The sequence below is a fragment of the Eubalaena glacialis genome, chromosome 7, assembly GCF_028564815.1.
Source record: "Eubalaena glacialis isolate mEubGla1 chromosome 7, mEubGla1.1.hap2.+ XY, whole genome shotgun sequence".
Taxonomy (NCBI): domain Eukaryota; kingdom Metazoa; phylum Chordata; class Mammalia; order Artiodactyla; family Balaenidae; genus Eubalaena; species Eubalaena glacialis.
Genome location: NC_083722.1, coordinates 35,921,536 through 35,936,601, shown reverse-complemented (window position 1 = coordinate 35,936,601; position 15,066 = coordinate 35,921,536). Strand labels below are relative to the sequence as shown.

The following is a 15,066-nucleotide window of genomic DNA, read 5'->3' as shown; positions in this document are numbered from 1 at the left end:
CCAGCTGATCTGAGTCTTAGCAGAATGCCCCGCGCTTCTCCCAGAACATGAGAGCACGGGAGGCTTGTGAGCAGCTGCTGCCAGGCCATTTCCCACTTGCCTCCCCATCTCCCTCAGAAGCCGTCATGGGGCAGTTTCTCATCACCTCCTATGTTCTAACGAGGGTTAAGGCTTTTTGCCTGCCCCACTCAGGGTACATCCGCCGGCTATAAAATGGCTTAGTGGCTGCATGGAATTGGCTCCTCAGCTGCAGGGTGCCCCATCATCCCTGCTGTGGTCACCTGGTCCCTTCTGTTTCAATGACATCCTGTGGGGTGGAGGGCACAGGGAACTGACACCTTGGCTACCCTGGCTTTCACTGTCTACGCGAGTAATAAGCGGTCTGAATCCATCAGCCTTGACTGGACTCTTCCTGGGTCACACGGGATGATGGGATAACCCTCATGACTGTCCAGTGGCTGGATGCCCATGGGCACCGGCAGTGGCTGACGGTCTCACCCACTGATGACCTCACGAGGGAGGCTTCTTAACTGGAGAGCAGGGGCACTGTGAACGTGACTGGGAACCAATGACATCTTTATTCTTCCTAACTTCTACCTGAAATTTAACATTTCTTTCGATGATTAAATGTAGACAACAAACCACAGTAGAATGGGTGGTACCAGTGACTCTGTCACCAGCAGAAATTACAGATATTTTCAGATCACATTACAGTTGTTGCAGAAATCTTGAAATATTGTGTTCATCACTACTTTGAAATTGTGGTAAATATTGAGCCCCCCAGATCTTATTAATTAATGCATCTGTAAAATGGTATACATATTACTATACCATAACTTTGCTGCTAAAATATTGTGATCACTGTATTTCCATCTTATTGGTTTTATTTGTCATCTTGTGTATTTAATTTTATCCAAATATGTTTCTCCATTGTCTGGTCATGAGGCCACGCGGTAACGTATGGGTTACTGCTTGGTTGTGTCCTTGGGACACTACCTTCTCTGGCTCTCAGTTTCTTGTCCTTAAAATGACACATCAGCCTGTTAGAGAATCTCTAAGGGTTCTGCCAGCCACACAAGTGGTAGGATTATGTGTATGTCATCTCTTTTATTATACATAGCTGAGGGGTCACATGAGGACAGTTGGAACTGGGGGTGTGTACTAACATTTCTTAACAGGTTATTTTAGCCTTCATAATATTATAGAGAACTTCTAGGAATTTGTCTAGGAAATATGCAAAAATGTATCTTCAAATACTTTTCTAGTGAAACGACCCCCAAACAACCTAAACATTAAAAAATAGGAGATTAAATATATTAGAATAAACAAAAAAACCCCAAAGCTAGCAGAAGGAAAGAAATCATAAAGATCAGATCAGAAATAAATGAAAAAGAAATGAAGGAAACAATAGCAAAAATCAATGAAACTAAAAGCTGGTTCTTTGAGAAGATAAACAAAATTGATAAACCATTAGCCAGACTCATCAAGAGAAAAAAGGAGAAGACTTAAATTAATAGAATTAGAAATGAAAAAGGAGAAGTAACCACTGACACTGCAGAAATACAAACGATCATAAGAGATTACTACAAGCAACTCTATGCTAATAAAATGGACAACCTGGAAGAAATGGACAGATTCTTAGAAATGCACAACCTGCCGAGACTGAACCAGGAAGAAATAGAAAATATGAACAGACCAATCACAAGCACTGAAATTGAAACTGTGATTAAAAATCTTCCAACACACAAAAGCCCAGGACCAGATGGCTTCACAGGCGAATTCTATCAAACATTTAGAGAAGAGCTAACACCTATCCTTCTCAAACTCTTCCAAAATATTGCAGAGGGAGGAACACTCCCCAACTCATTCTACGAGGCCACCATCACCCTGATACCAAAACCAGGCAAAGATGTCACAAAGAAAGAAAACTACAGGCCAATATCACTGATGAACATAGATGCAAAAATCCTCAACAAAATACTAGCAAACAGAATCCAACAGCACATTAAAAGGATCATACACCATGATCAAGTGGGGTTTATTCCAGGAATGCAAGGATTCTTCAATATACGCAAATCAATCAACGTGATACATCATATTAACAAATTGAAGGAGAAAAACCATATGATCATCTCAATAGATGCAGAGAAAGCTTTCGACAAAATTCAACACCCATTTATGATAAAAGTCCTGCAGAAAGTAGGCATAGAGGGAACTTTCCTCAACATAATAAAGGCCGTATATGACAAACCCACAGCCAACATTGTCCTCAATGGTGAAAAACTGAAACCATTTCCACTAAGATCAGGAACAAGACAAGGTTGCCCACTCTCACCACTATTATTCAACATAGTTTTGGAAGTGTTAGCCACAGCAATCAGAGAAGAAAAAGAAATAAAAGGAATCCAAATCGGAAAAGAAGAAGTAAAGCTGTCACTGTTTGCAGATGACATGATACTATACATAGAGAATCCAAAAGATGCTACCAGAAAACTACTAGAGCTAATCAATGAATTTGGTAAAGTAGCAGGATACAAAATTAATGCACAGAAATCTCTTGCATTCCTGTATACTAATGATGAAAAATCTGAAAGTGAAATTAAGAAAACACTCCCGTTTACCATTGCAACAAAAAGAATAAAATACCTAGGAATAAACCTACCTAAGGAGACAAAAGACCTGTATGCAGAAAATTATAGGACACTGATGAAAGAAATTAAAGATGATACAAATAGATGGAGAGATATACCATGTTCTTGGATTGGAAGAATCAACATCGTGAAAATGACTCTGCTACCCAAAGCAATCTACAGATTCAATGCAATCCCTATCAAACTACCACTGGCATTTTTCACAGAACTAGAACAAAAAATTTCACAATTTGTATGGAAACACAAAAGACCCCGAATAGCCAAAGCAATCTTGAGAACGAAAAATGGAGCTGGAGGAATCAGGCTCCCTGACTTCAGACTATATTACAAAGCTACAGTAATCAAGACAGTTTGGTACTGGCACAAAAACAGAAATATAGATCAATGGAACAGGATAGAAAGCCCAGAGATAAGCCCACGCACATATGGTCACCTTATCTTTGATAAAGGAGGCAAGCATATACAGTGGAGAAAAGACAGCCTCTTCAATAAGTGGTGCTGGGAAAATTGGACAGGTACATGTAAAAGTATGAAATTAGAACACTCCCTAACACCATACACAAAAATAAACTCAAAATGGATTAAAGACCTAAGTGTAAGGCCAGACACTATCAAACTCTTAGAGGAAAACATAGGCAGAACACTGTATGACATAAGTCACAGCAAGATCCTTTTTGACCCAGGTCCTAGAGAAATGGAAATAAAAACACAAATAAACAAATGGGACCTAATGAAACTTAAAAGCTTTTGCACAGCAAAGGAAACCATAAACAAGACCAAAAGACAACCCTCAGAATGGGAGAAAATATTTGCAAATGAAGCAACAGACAAAGGATTAATCTCCAAGATTTACAAGCAGCTCATGCAGCTCAATAACAAAAAAACAAACAACCCAATCCAAAAATGGGCAGAAGACCTAAATAGACATTTCTCCAAAGAAGAGATACAGATTGCCAACAGACACATGAAAGAATGCTCAACATCATTAATCATTAGAGAAATGCAAATCAAAACTACAATGAGGTATCATCTCACACCGGTCAGAATGGCCATCATCAAAAAATCTAGAAACAATAAATGCTGGAGAGGATGTGGAGAAAAGGGAACACTCTTGCACTGTTGGTGGGAATGTAAATTGATACAGCCACTATGGAGAACAGTATGGAGGTTCCTTAAAAAACTAAAAATAGAACTACCATATGACCCAGCAATCCCACTACTGGGCATATACCCTGAGAAAACCATAATTCAGAAAGAGTCATGTACCAAAATATTCATTGCAGCTCTGTTTACAATAGCCAGGACATGGAAGCAACCTAGGTGTCCATCATCGGATGAATGGATAAAGAAGATGTGGCACATATATACAATGGAATATTACTCAGCCATAAAAAGAAATGAAATGGAGGTGTTTGTAATGAGGTGGATGGAGTTAGAATCTGTCATACAGAGTGAAGTAAGTCAGAAAGAGAAAAACAAGTACAGTATGCTAACACATATATATGGAATCTAAGGGGAAAAAAAAAAAAAAAGAGGTCATGAAGAACCTAGTGGCAAGATGGGAATAAAGACACAGACCTACTAGAGAATGGACTTGAGGATATGGGGAGGGGGAGGGGTGAGATGTGACAGGGTGAGAGAGTGTCATGGACATATATACACTACCAAATGTAAAATAGATAACTAGTGGGAAGCAGCCGCATAGCACAGGGAGATCAGCTCGGTGCTTTGTGGCCACCTAGAGGGGTGGGATAGGGAGGGTGGGAGGGAGGGAGATGCAAGAGGGAAGAGATATGGCAACATATGTATATGTGTAACTGATTCACTTTGTTGTAAAGCAGAAGCTAGCACACCATTGTAAAGCAATTATACTTCAATAAAGATGTTAAAAAAATATATATATATTAGAATAAATCCATATGCTTGAACAGTGACAGCACTGGAATGACGTCATGGAATCACGCCATGGAAGAGGTGGCATGCTGGACAACTAAGTAAAAACAAAAGCCGTTTGTGATACTTGAAGACTAATATGATTCTATTTTTATAGAAGCATATGGATGTATATGCATAAAAATATAAAATAATATAATCCAACATATTAATATCGGTTATCCTTAAGTGGTGGGATTATGGTGATTTTACCTTGTGTTTTTCTGTATTTTCTAAAATTTATACCGTATATATATATACACACACATACATACATATATATGACTGCAATAAAGAACAATCAGTGTTATCACTACATCTCAGGAAGCAATGGTGGCAATCCATAGGCTTGGGGAGCTACACCTCCCACCCCCTACATTTCTATGCGTCAGGCAAGGAAATAGTGAGCCCCTGACCACTCACGTTCCTTGTTACTAAAACGAGCCCTCGCTTCAGGAGGTAGGGGGCTGAGAGCACGTGCACTGTGGGTCTAAGCCCCCATTCTTTTTCCTCTGCTCCCCCCCACCATGGGGCTGGGGGTCTGGCCCCTCCCTGGCTGCCCTGACGTTCCTCAGGCCCCAGCAGGAGGGCTGGCTCTGGGGCAGTGAGGGGCATGGCTGCCAGTACCTGCAGGCTGGTGGCCTCCTCTGCCCACCAGGCTTCAAACTCTTTCTGCAGCTTCACCTTGGCTTTGTCCATGAGTAGCTGCAAGTGCTCAATCTCCACCTTCAGCGCCTTCAGGTGAGTGAACATTGCTTTATACCTGCAGTGGAATCAGAGAGGAGTCTTGAAAGTCACTGGCAGGGAGGGAGGGCTCTAAAGAGTACGGCGGCGGCAGGGCCTGAGCCATGCAGCCTTGGTGCCTGGGGCTGAGACCTTACAGTTGCCCACCCAGGCCAGAGTATGGCGCCAGCATGTGAGCCCAGAGCCAGGTATTTCTGTCCAGCGGGCCGTGGGGCTGTGTGTGTGAGATGACTAACCCCCCTCCAAGAAGGATAAGTACCATTACTGGGCACTGAAGGGCAGGCATTGCTCTAGGCCCTTGCCGTCTATAAACTCACTTAATCCTCTTCACAACCCTATGAGGAAGGCTCTATTTTCATCATCTCCCCTTTACAGATTTGGAACCTGAGGCATGGAGAGGTTAAGGAACTTGCTCTATAGCACCGAGCTAATGAACAGAGGAGCCAGGGTTTGAACCCAGGCCATCTGGGGGTGGGGGCAGTGTGACAAGGTGTGCTCAGGGTACATGCCTAGCCAGCCCAGGGGTGGGTGGTGTGTGTTACAGTGGCACCATCGCCCCCTCGAGAGCAAGGAAGGTTTCTTGTTTGGTTTCCCCCAAACGTCTGCATGGCAGAGGAGATAGCTGTTGAATGCCTAAATGAATGAATGAACTGAGAAGCTTGTATCAGTAATGATCAGATGTCTGTTTATGCTTGAGGTTCCTCGCTTTGCAGGTTAAATCATTCTGGGGCCCTAAATGGCCGCAGGAGGGTCTGATTATTCTCTGGACACCTTGCAGATAAGGAGCCTCAGGAGAGAAGTGGGGGGAAGGAGGTCCTCCATGGTCATACTTCTGGGCTCCCCTAGAGGGCAGCAGCAGACAAGACTCGCCGCTTCCTGGGCTGCAGCCTGGGCTGGGGCTGCGGAGGCTGCTCTCCCTGCCCGATTCGGGGATCCCAGCACTGGAGCCTGGCTGGGTCTTCTGCTCCCCACTCTAGCCTCACCCTGCCTCGGCTTCCTGCATCTCACGACTGCCTGCTTTAAGATGGCATCTCCTCCAGCTATTTTAGGACCCGCTTCCAGAGTAGCTGCAGCCTGGGACGGGCGTGGCCACCCTGCCCTGCCCCACAGCTCCAGGTGGCCCCGAGGGGCTGGGGTCAGGGTGTGTGTGGCGAAAAGAAAGGGCACCTTCTCTTTTCTTCCTCCAGTTGGGATCGCAGCTTCTCTTCCAGCAGGTCTGGCGTCGAGGGCACGGCTGTGTTTTCTGAGATACCTGGAGAAGGGAGAGGCTGATGGTTCCCTCCAGCGAGGAAGAAAGGTCAAGGGAGAGTGTGACGTTTAGAGCGGACGACACAGTCATCGTGCGTCCCAGGTGAAGGGGGACCCTGTGAGTCCTTCTGGGGCCTTTGGATGGGCGCTTGCTTTACCCGCCTCCTCTGAGTGGCAACCTCCGCTCGGCTGAGAGCCCCAGAGGAGGGTTCCATGATTAAGCTCCATCCCCTGTCCCTCCCACTGTCCAACATCTGTCACTGGAAGGGAATTCTTCCTTATATCCTACCAATCCTTTTACCATGGAGTTCACTCGTTTCCTCTCGAGTCCCCAGGGAAGATGCAAAACAGCATTTCCCCCTCCTCTGATACTGAGCCCTTCATAAACCAAGAAGGCATCACTAAAACGGCTCACATCTTACGTTGCATCAGCTGAGGTGCCGAATTCTCCAGCCTCAAATCATGTCTCCCGTTTTTGACTTCCCTCTGAAGCAGTGGTTCGAAGCCCGATTAACCCAATGTGCACCCAGGGCTGAGAACCATGCTCAGACGCCCTGCCCACAGGGCCCTGGGAAGTCCTAGGTGAGGACTGTGTCCCCAGACACGCCAGCTGCCACTGCTGGTTGCCGGGTTGCCTGCTCTGGTTGCTTGTGTGCTTGTCTGGAGCCCATCCTTTCCTAGCCTGGTGGGTGGGGTCTGTCTATCTTCCCAGGAGGCTCTCGGTGGTTGTACTACATTTCTCAGCCTCAGAAGGCATCTTAGGAGTTATGCAGCCCCACTTTTTACTCTTTGGAGGGGAGACTCTATCACACGCTAGGTGCTTTCTGGACATGATCAGACTTAATCCTTCAGGTACTCATTGGAGGTATTATTGCTCCCCTTTTACAGATAAGGGCATGGAGGTTCAAAGAGGTTAACCTGCCCAAGGCCACGTGGCTAACTTGAGGAGCCTGGATCCAAATCCAGGTTTGTTTGGTTGCAAGGCTCTCGATTCAGAAATTCCTTCGATAACATTTCTGAGGATGGTCATATGCTTTCTCCCCGCATACTGCCGGGGGTGGGGCTCAGTGCTTTACACTGCTCAGCTACCTCGTTGCGGGCAGCTCTGTTTCCTCTTAATTGGAGCTGAGACCTGCCCCACTAACTTCTTTTCACCTCTCCTTTGGAGCTCTGGAGCAGCACAGTATGTTCTCCTTCTTAATCTGATGGTTTCTTTAAATACTTTAACAGCAACAGCAACAACAAGAAAATACCACATGTGCCTGGAGCTTTATTCCCGGGCTGACTCTGCCTAATTCTCTCACCTAAGGGCTCAGTAGCAAGGTGACTTTCTAATCCATCTGAAGTACAGAGCCTGAATCTGGACATCATACTCCAGATAGGCCCGAGAGGGGCAGGGTAGAGAAGAGATCTCCTAGCCTTGAAAAATTTACGATCTATATTTCTATAGGAGGTGAATTACTAACAATGACCATTTACTGAGCGCCTTCTATATTCCAGGTTCTGCCAACTTCTACTAGACGCTGGGCTAGGTGGTCTACTCATCTTATTGCTAATTCTCAAAATAACTCAGCAGGGAAGGCATTACCATCTCATTTCAGTTAGATTCTGAGGCTCGGAGAGGTTGGTGAATAACTCAAGGTCACAGAGCTAATAAGTGGTAGGGCTGGGATTTGAACCCAAATTTTCTGGTTCCAAAGAGCTAGATATTTATACCAGGCAGCCCCCTAGCACTGTTTTTGTTTTTCAGCAGCTTCGTCATTGTCATGGCCATGTCAGTTTGTCACTGTCTTCTATTAAGCTTGCGGTCAGTTTACACACGTTCCTATATTTATGAGTGGTTGTCAAAACGCATTCTATTTCAGTGTGATTATCCTTTTAATCACAAATGCAATATTTCCCATTTATTGGGGGTTTAGCCTGCTGAGAGGTCCTTATGCTGGCATGCCTTATTCTTTCCCTTTTGGCTGCTTTTATGTCATTATCTAACTCATTGATAAATATGCTAATCGGATCAGGATTCTGTTCTTTATCTGCCAGGCACCTGTTACTCTCTGTCCCTTGTGTCAAGTATCACCTGTCACTTGTAAACTGGCTGAGCAAGTGTCTCACTCATAGATACCGTAGACTTCCCAGCCGAAGACTATGCTGTCCCCCATGCTGGTGCATCTTAGTGGCCCTAATGAGCCAAACTGCCTGTCCTCGTCACCCACGGTCCCCCAGGCCTAGGCACCGGAAGCCCCTCGAGGGCAGGGGCTGGTCCCTCTGTTCTTTGTATCTCCCCAGTGCTTTGTTTGTTCAGATTCCACGTCTTGGTGCCCTCAATGCTGCCCGTGCCCACTGGCCCTTGTCCTCTCTGGGAAATGTCAGACCTGATAAACTGAAGGAAGTATCTCAACACCAAACTGATAACGGTAGGACTTGAAATAGAATATTTCCTTTCCTAATGGTTTCAGAAATGGACACATGTATCTCCGAGTCTGTTAAAAAAGAAAAGCTGTGGCTCTCCTTTGTCCTTTTAACACTTTTTGACCCCATACCAAGGAACCCCCTGAGAGATGCGGTGAAGACCCTGCTCTGGGGTGAAGGCTGGGCCAGTGAGGAAACTGAGGCCAGATCAGGTAGGACCTTGAGGGCCTGGAAAGGACGTTGGCTTTGAGAGAGCTGAGAGGCTGGAGGGCGTTGAGGAGAGGAATGGTGTGATCTATTCCTTTGATAGCAAAGCCAAGTAGTTGTTTTGTTGGTCAAGACAAAGCTGCTCCAAACTGAAGGATAGTTAATGTGAGGTGGCGCCAGGGTGGTGAAAAGATCTGGGAAAGAAAGCTGGGGCAAGGGAACTTGGGCAGCCAGAATGAGGGCACAGCATACCCCCAAGACACAAGCTACCCACGTTGCCATGACAACCAAAGGGGCCTCTTGCCAAAGTGATGTTTGCTGAGTGAAATGCATTGTAACCTCACCAGGAGACGGCCCTGGCTGCTTCTGCTGCTTCCTGAGGCTTGGCTTATCAGCCATCTCTCAAGAGAAAGAGGGGCTGGGAACTCAAAGGGAACCAGACAAAGCGGCTGAGCAGGAACAGAGGAAAAGGGAGTAAGTAAAGGGCAGTTGCGCTTTGCAGGTCTCCATGCCCACTGGGACTGTGGCCAGGGACAGAACCTCCAGTCACCTGACAGGAGGCACAAGGAGTCCTCCTTTCAAGCACAGGACTCTGGCTGGGACGGGAGCACAGAAGGTCATAGCCCTGAGTGGCCCATGAGGTCACACTGTGAGTCTGTGTGGGCAGCCGGCTCCCACACAATACAGAAGCGAAAAAGAAGGGCTTCACTCCAGCGGCTGTAGATCTGAATGTCACACATGGAGGAAGCCCTGAGCAGTCAAATAGTAACTGAAACTTCCAGCAGGGCACGCAGTCCCAGGCTGACCCTACCTCTGATGTGTCAGGTGTTTGGAACCAGCAGCACAAGAGCAAAGGGGTGCTTGCTGGGAAGGCCAGCCTCCTGTGGGTCCCCTTATACCTGGCATGATTTCAGGGGCACTGGAAAGATCACTATAACTTCTCTTCCCACCTCCTCATACCCTACACACACACACACACTCACACACACACACACACATACCCCAAAACTCTCCTACAGTCAGTAAATGTCTGAAATGTGCAGAATTTCGTTTGTTTCGTTCACTGGCTTTCTACTGGGGGTGCACCTGAGAATCACCTAAGGAGCTTGTAAAAGCACAGAGACTGCTGGGCCCTACCCCAGACGTTCTGAGTTAGGATTTGATGGTAGGTTCCTCTGTGATTCCGATGCTCACCCCTTGTTAAGAAACACCGTTCAAGGCTCTGTGTCCAGTTTCAATGCAAGTACTCCATGCAGGAGTCACTGAGGATGCAGGACCTGCAGGGGTTCATATAGGATGCTATACGGGGGCCAGCATGGCCCTTTGCCCCCCGCCCACCTTCCAGACCTTTGGAAGCCACTGTGGGGCAAAGGAGCTCAGGGGTTTGCAGCAAGGAAGTCACACTCTCTGTAGGGTTGGGCTGCCTGCACTTGGCCCTTGCAGATGGTGGATATCTGAATAATAATGATATCCACCACATGGCTGCTCTGTGGCTCTTATATAACAAGCCCATCACAGATGGGGAAACTGAGTTCTGACAGGGGAAGTAATCTTCCCCGGGATCACACCACTGGTAAAAAGAGCTGGAGTCAGGACCCAGCTCTGTCTGACTTCAAAGCTGGTGCTTTTTCCTTTGCAAGCGACTGGCATAATGAAGGCAGCCATGGGGCAGATCACTGAGGTCGGTATTGACTTGTCCTTGGTATCTGAAGGCGATGCTCTTTTCCACGAATGCCTTTCAGGTGCGGGGCTGGGGGCTGAGAAAAAGCCTCAGTTTCTCCCCCGAGCGCCGGCCTGTGCGGACTGCCCTTTCCTAACCGAAACCACGGCCTGCACACTGCTCCCACGGGGCATCTGCAGCTCGCCTGATGGGTGTGAGGAGCTTTCGCTACCCACGTTACCCACGGGAGCCTGGCCCCCCAAGGCAGCTCCCAGAACACCCAGAGCCAGCCTGCTTGTCTCCTTAACTGTGTGTTAGGAATCCTAAGGAAGGCGGTATTGACATTTCCAACCAGGCACCAGCCGAAAGGGGCCCTGTGGGCTTCCATGGAGCAAAGGCCGGTGCCCTGCGCGGGAGAAGGCCGTGAATTATGTGGCTCTACCGTGGCAGACAAGACAGCAGAGCCACGGAGGCATTCCAGCAGGTGGCCTTAGCTATCCAACTAAGGATTCGCTCCCTGAACACCCACTCTGGGCCTCCTTGGGCTACACTGTCTCACAGAGCCCAGATCACTCAGCCTCACCTTGTTTCCGAAGTCAAAGTGTCTATTCTACCCAAGATGGATGATGTTAGTAGCTCAATTACCACAATGGTCAGCAGCTCAGAGGCAAAGATTCTGGCTTCCCAATCAGACCATTTCCTGTTTAATGGCTCAAATTTATTGCCAGCTGGAGTGATCACATGCTGACAGGCGCTCAGTGCCACCATGCGTCTTGGTGTTGATTTTGTGTAACACCATCACTGATCACGGCAGGACTGAAGGGCGTGGTGAATATCCTGTGGACCCAGGGCTGTGGCTGATCATTGCTCGGGTCCCCACTCACCACCGCTGTCCTCCCCGCAGGGAGAATGGGGCACTCTCCGAGAGCACAGATGGCCCAGCTTTAGCACAATCAAAATCCTTCCCCATGCCCGTTTGGAGCCTGGACTCTGCTCATGGAAGGCCAGCTGCGTCCCTTCCCTCCTGAGTAACCTCCTCTGCGTCCACTCTGGGCCTCTCTGCCCACGACCAGGCCCCTGGGATGGTGGCCTCTCCCCTTCGGCATTGCTCCCCTCCACTGCATTCCCGGAGGAGGACGCGGCCCACACAGAGGGTCAGTGTGGACTTGCAAGTGATACAAGGGAGACCCCAGGAGCATCCCGCATTCACAGGAAAGATGCTTCTAGTCTCCTTACTCACTTCCCGACCAAGATCACCTCTGCTCAAACGGGAACTCTCTCCTTCTCCCAACTCTCCACAGTCCTTTCTGCTGGGACCCCAGTTCCATCTCTGCTTTCTGGTCAGCATTCTCTGGTTGCAGCCACTCAGACCCTGGCACCTCGTTCTGAGGCTCCTGGTACCCTCTCCCCACCCGCTTCAGAGGCAGGCCTTTGCAAACGCTGCTCCTGCCTGAGTCCAGCCCACTGAGGCCTCCTCACTCCTCAGAAGTGTGCCGACATTACTGAACTCAGGGTTTCTCTATGAGCCCGAGTCCCTCGGCAATTCTACCCTCTGTCACTTTCGCCTCACTGACCAGTGGTGACCACATGTGTTAATCTCAGTGGCTTTTCAGAGAGACATTAGCAGGAAGCTTGGCATCCCTAAAACCCAGCTATATCCTTGTCACACTGGACCCAGCAAGTCTGGAGTGTTCTCAGGATACCTATGACCTGTTGGGGAGGGCAGTTTTCCCCACACCTGTGAGGGTGAGCACAGGCCTTCCTCCTGTGAAAACCGCTAATGATAATGATTAGTGGGGTTTGGTCAATTCTCTTGATTAGCTTGTAAAAGAAATTTTAGGACTTCTAGGAATTGAACTGAGAATCCTTAATAAAACCATCTCCCTCCACTTTTGGAAAACTTATCTGCTACTAGCCAATTTGTAAGCCAATCTGTTCATTTGGCAAAATTTTGTTGTATTTCAGAGTCATAAGTGAGTTCAGAAACAGACTACACAGTAGAACTGGCATATTTTCAAAGTGAGGTGGCAAGAGTGGGCAGACAACCAAAATGCGCACATTGATGTTAGAAAAGGGCCAAAAGAAATTTCTGGAGAATTTTTTTAAAGACCCTAGTAGTTTGCCTTCAGCCCACCTTATCCGCGTCACTGGGGGTAATGTGTGTAGAGCTCCTTCCCAAGGTAGGGAGGGGGCTTGAAGGAGACAGCTCAGAAAGCTTGATGAGAACCCTTGGGAATCTGTGTGTTCGTGGTGTGGTGTGTGTGTGTGCATGATGTGTGTTTGTGTGTGTGCATGGTGTGTGTGTGTGCGTGGTGTGTGTTGTGTGTGTGCGTGGTGTGTGTTGTGTGCGTGGTGTGTGTTGTGTGTTTGCATAGAGTGTTTTTTGTGTGTGCATGGTGTGTGTTGTGTGTGTGCGCATGGTGTGTACTGTGTGTGTGCATGGTGGGTGCTGTGTGTGCATGGTGTGCGTTGTGTGTGCATGGTGTGTTGTGTGTGTGCATGGTGTGTGTGTGCATGGCGTGTGTTGTGTGTGCATGGTGTGTGCTGTGTGTGTGGTGTGTGTTGTGTGTGCATGGTGTGTGTTGTGTGTGCATGGTGTGTGCTGTGTGTGTGCATGGTGTGTGTTGTGTGTGTGCATGGTGTGTTGTGTGTGTGCATGGTGTGTGTTGTGTGTGCGTGGTGTGCGTTGTGTGTGTTTGCATAGTGTGTTTTTTGTGTGTGCATGGTGTGTTGTGTGTGTGCATGGTGTGTTGTGTGTGTGTGCGTGGTGTGTGTTGTGTGCGCGTGGTGTGCGTTGTGTGTGTTTGCATAGTGTGTTTTTTGTGTGTGCATGGTGTGTGTTGTGTGTGCACATGGTGTGTGCTGTGTGTGTGCATGGTGTGTTGTGTGTGTGTTGTGTGCATGGTGTGTGTTGTGTGCATGGTGTGTGTTGTGTGTGCGTGGTGTGTGTTGTGTGTGTTTGCATAGTGTGTTTTTTGTGTGTGCATGGTGTGTGTTGTGTGTGTGCACATGGTGTGTGCTGTGTGTGTGCATGGTGTGTGTTGTGTGTGCGTGCATGGTGTGTGCTGTGTGTGTGCATGGTGTGTGTTGTGTGTGTGTGGTGTGGACAGAAGTGTGACTCCCCTCAAGAACTCTAGAGGGTGGGGCATGGGCTGATGCTGTGTGAGGAGCCGCGGCAGAGTGGCTGCCATTTCTGTGGAAAAAGCATGGGCTCCAGCATGGAGGAGAGTCAGTTAGGGTCACCTGAGATCAGAGGCATGCTGGCAGATGTGGAACAACCAGCTCTCTGAAGAGAAAAAGCCCTGATTTGTAGTGTTTGCCAATGTTTGTGGTGTGACTGATTTCAAGCCACCAGCATGATGCTCCTGAATCTGGGGCTGGGAGGAGATGCCCATGGTCAGTGCTCGTGAGCCAGCATGAGCGGGTTCCAGCACAGCACTCAGACCCTCTGGCACACCACTTAAAACTTAGATGCCTTTTCATAAAGCCACCTAGAGGGACCTTAGGAGAAACAAACCTGGCGGTGGACCACAGGAAGCCTGGGAGAGCTGGGCCTATTCCTTTTGCTTCTCCAAATCCACTCTCCGCCCTCTCCTCTTCTGCTCCTCACCCCAGGAGCCTGGCTGGTAGAACAGTGGGCTTCCTTACCCTCCGCCCTCTGGCTGGACTCAGCCAATGGGGAATATGGGCAGGGACTAGAGCATGAGAGGAGACAGGCTGAGGTATTTCTTTCCCCAGACATCTCTGTAGAGGCCACGAGCTGGATGCACTGCTTTACTGAAGGTCACAGCTCCTATCAGATGGCCAGAACCTTTCTGCACAGCCATTTCTTTTTTTTTTTTTTAACATCTTTATTGGAGTATAATTGCTTTACAATGGTGTGTTAGTTTCTGCTGTATAACAAAGTGAATCAGCTATACATACACATACATCCCCATATCTCCTCCCTCTTGTGTCTCCCTCCCACCTTCCCTATCCCACCCCTCTAGGTGGTCACAAAGCACCGAGCTGATCTCCCTGTGCTATGCGGCTTCTTCCCACTAGCTATCTATTTTACGTTTGGTAGTGTATATATGTCCATGCCACTCTCTCACTTTGTCCCAGCTTACCCTTCCCCCTCCCCGTGTCCTCAAGTCCATTCTCTACGTCTGAGTCTTTATTCCTGTCCTGCCCCTAGGTTCTTCAGAACCATTCTTTTTTTTTAGATTCCATATA

General features: G+C 47.9%; 1 protein-coding gene across 1 annotated transcript in view; it reads right to left on the bottom strand.

The window, feature by feature from the left end:
• KIF6 (kinesin family member 6) overlaps nt 1-15,066 on the bottom strand; it is a 395,266-nt gene that overhangs the window by 13,098 nt on the left and 367,102 nt on the right. Inside the window, exons 17-18 of the mRNA XM_061197444.1 lie at nt 6,495-6,579; nt 5,211-5,346 (exon numbers count right to left, since the gene is read on the bottom strand). Of these exons, the coding sequence (XP_061053427.1) occupies nt 5,211-5,346; nt 6,495-6,579 (221 nt within the window). The remainder of the gene's footprint in view (nt 1-5,210; nt 5,347-6,494; nt 6,580-15,066) is intronic.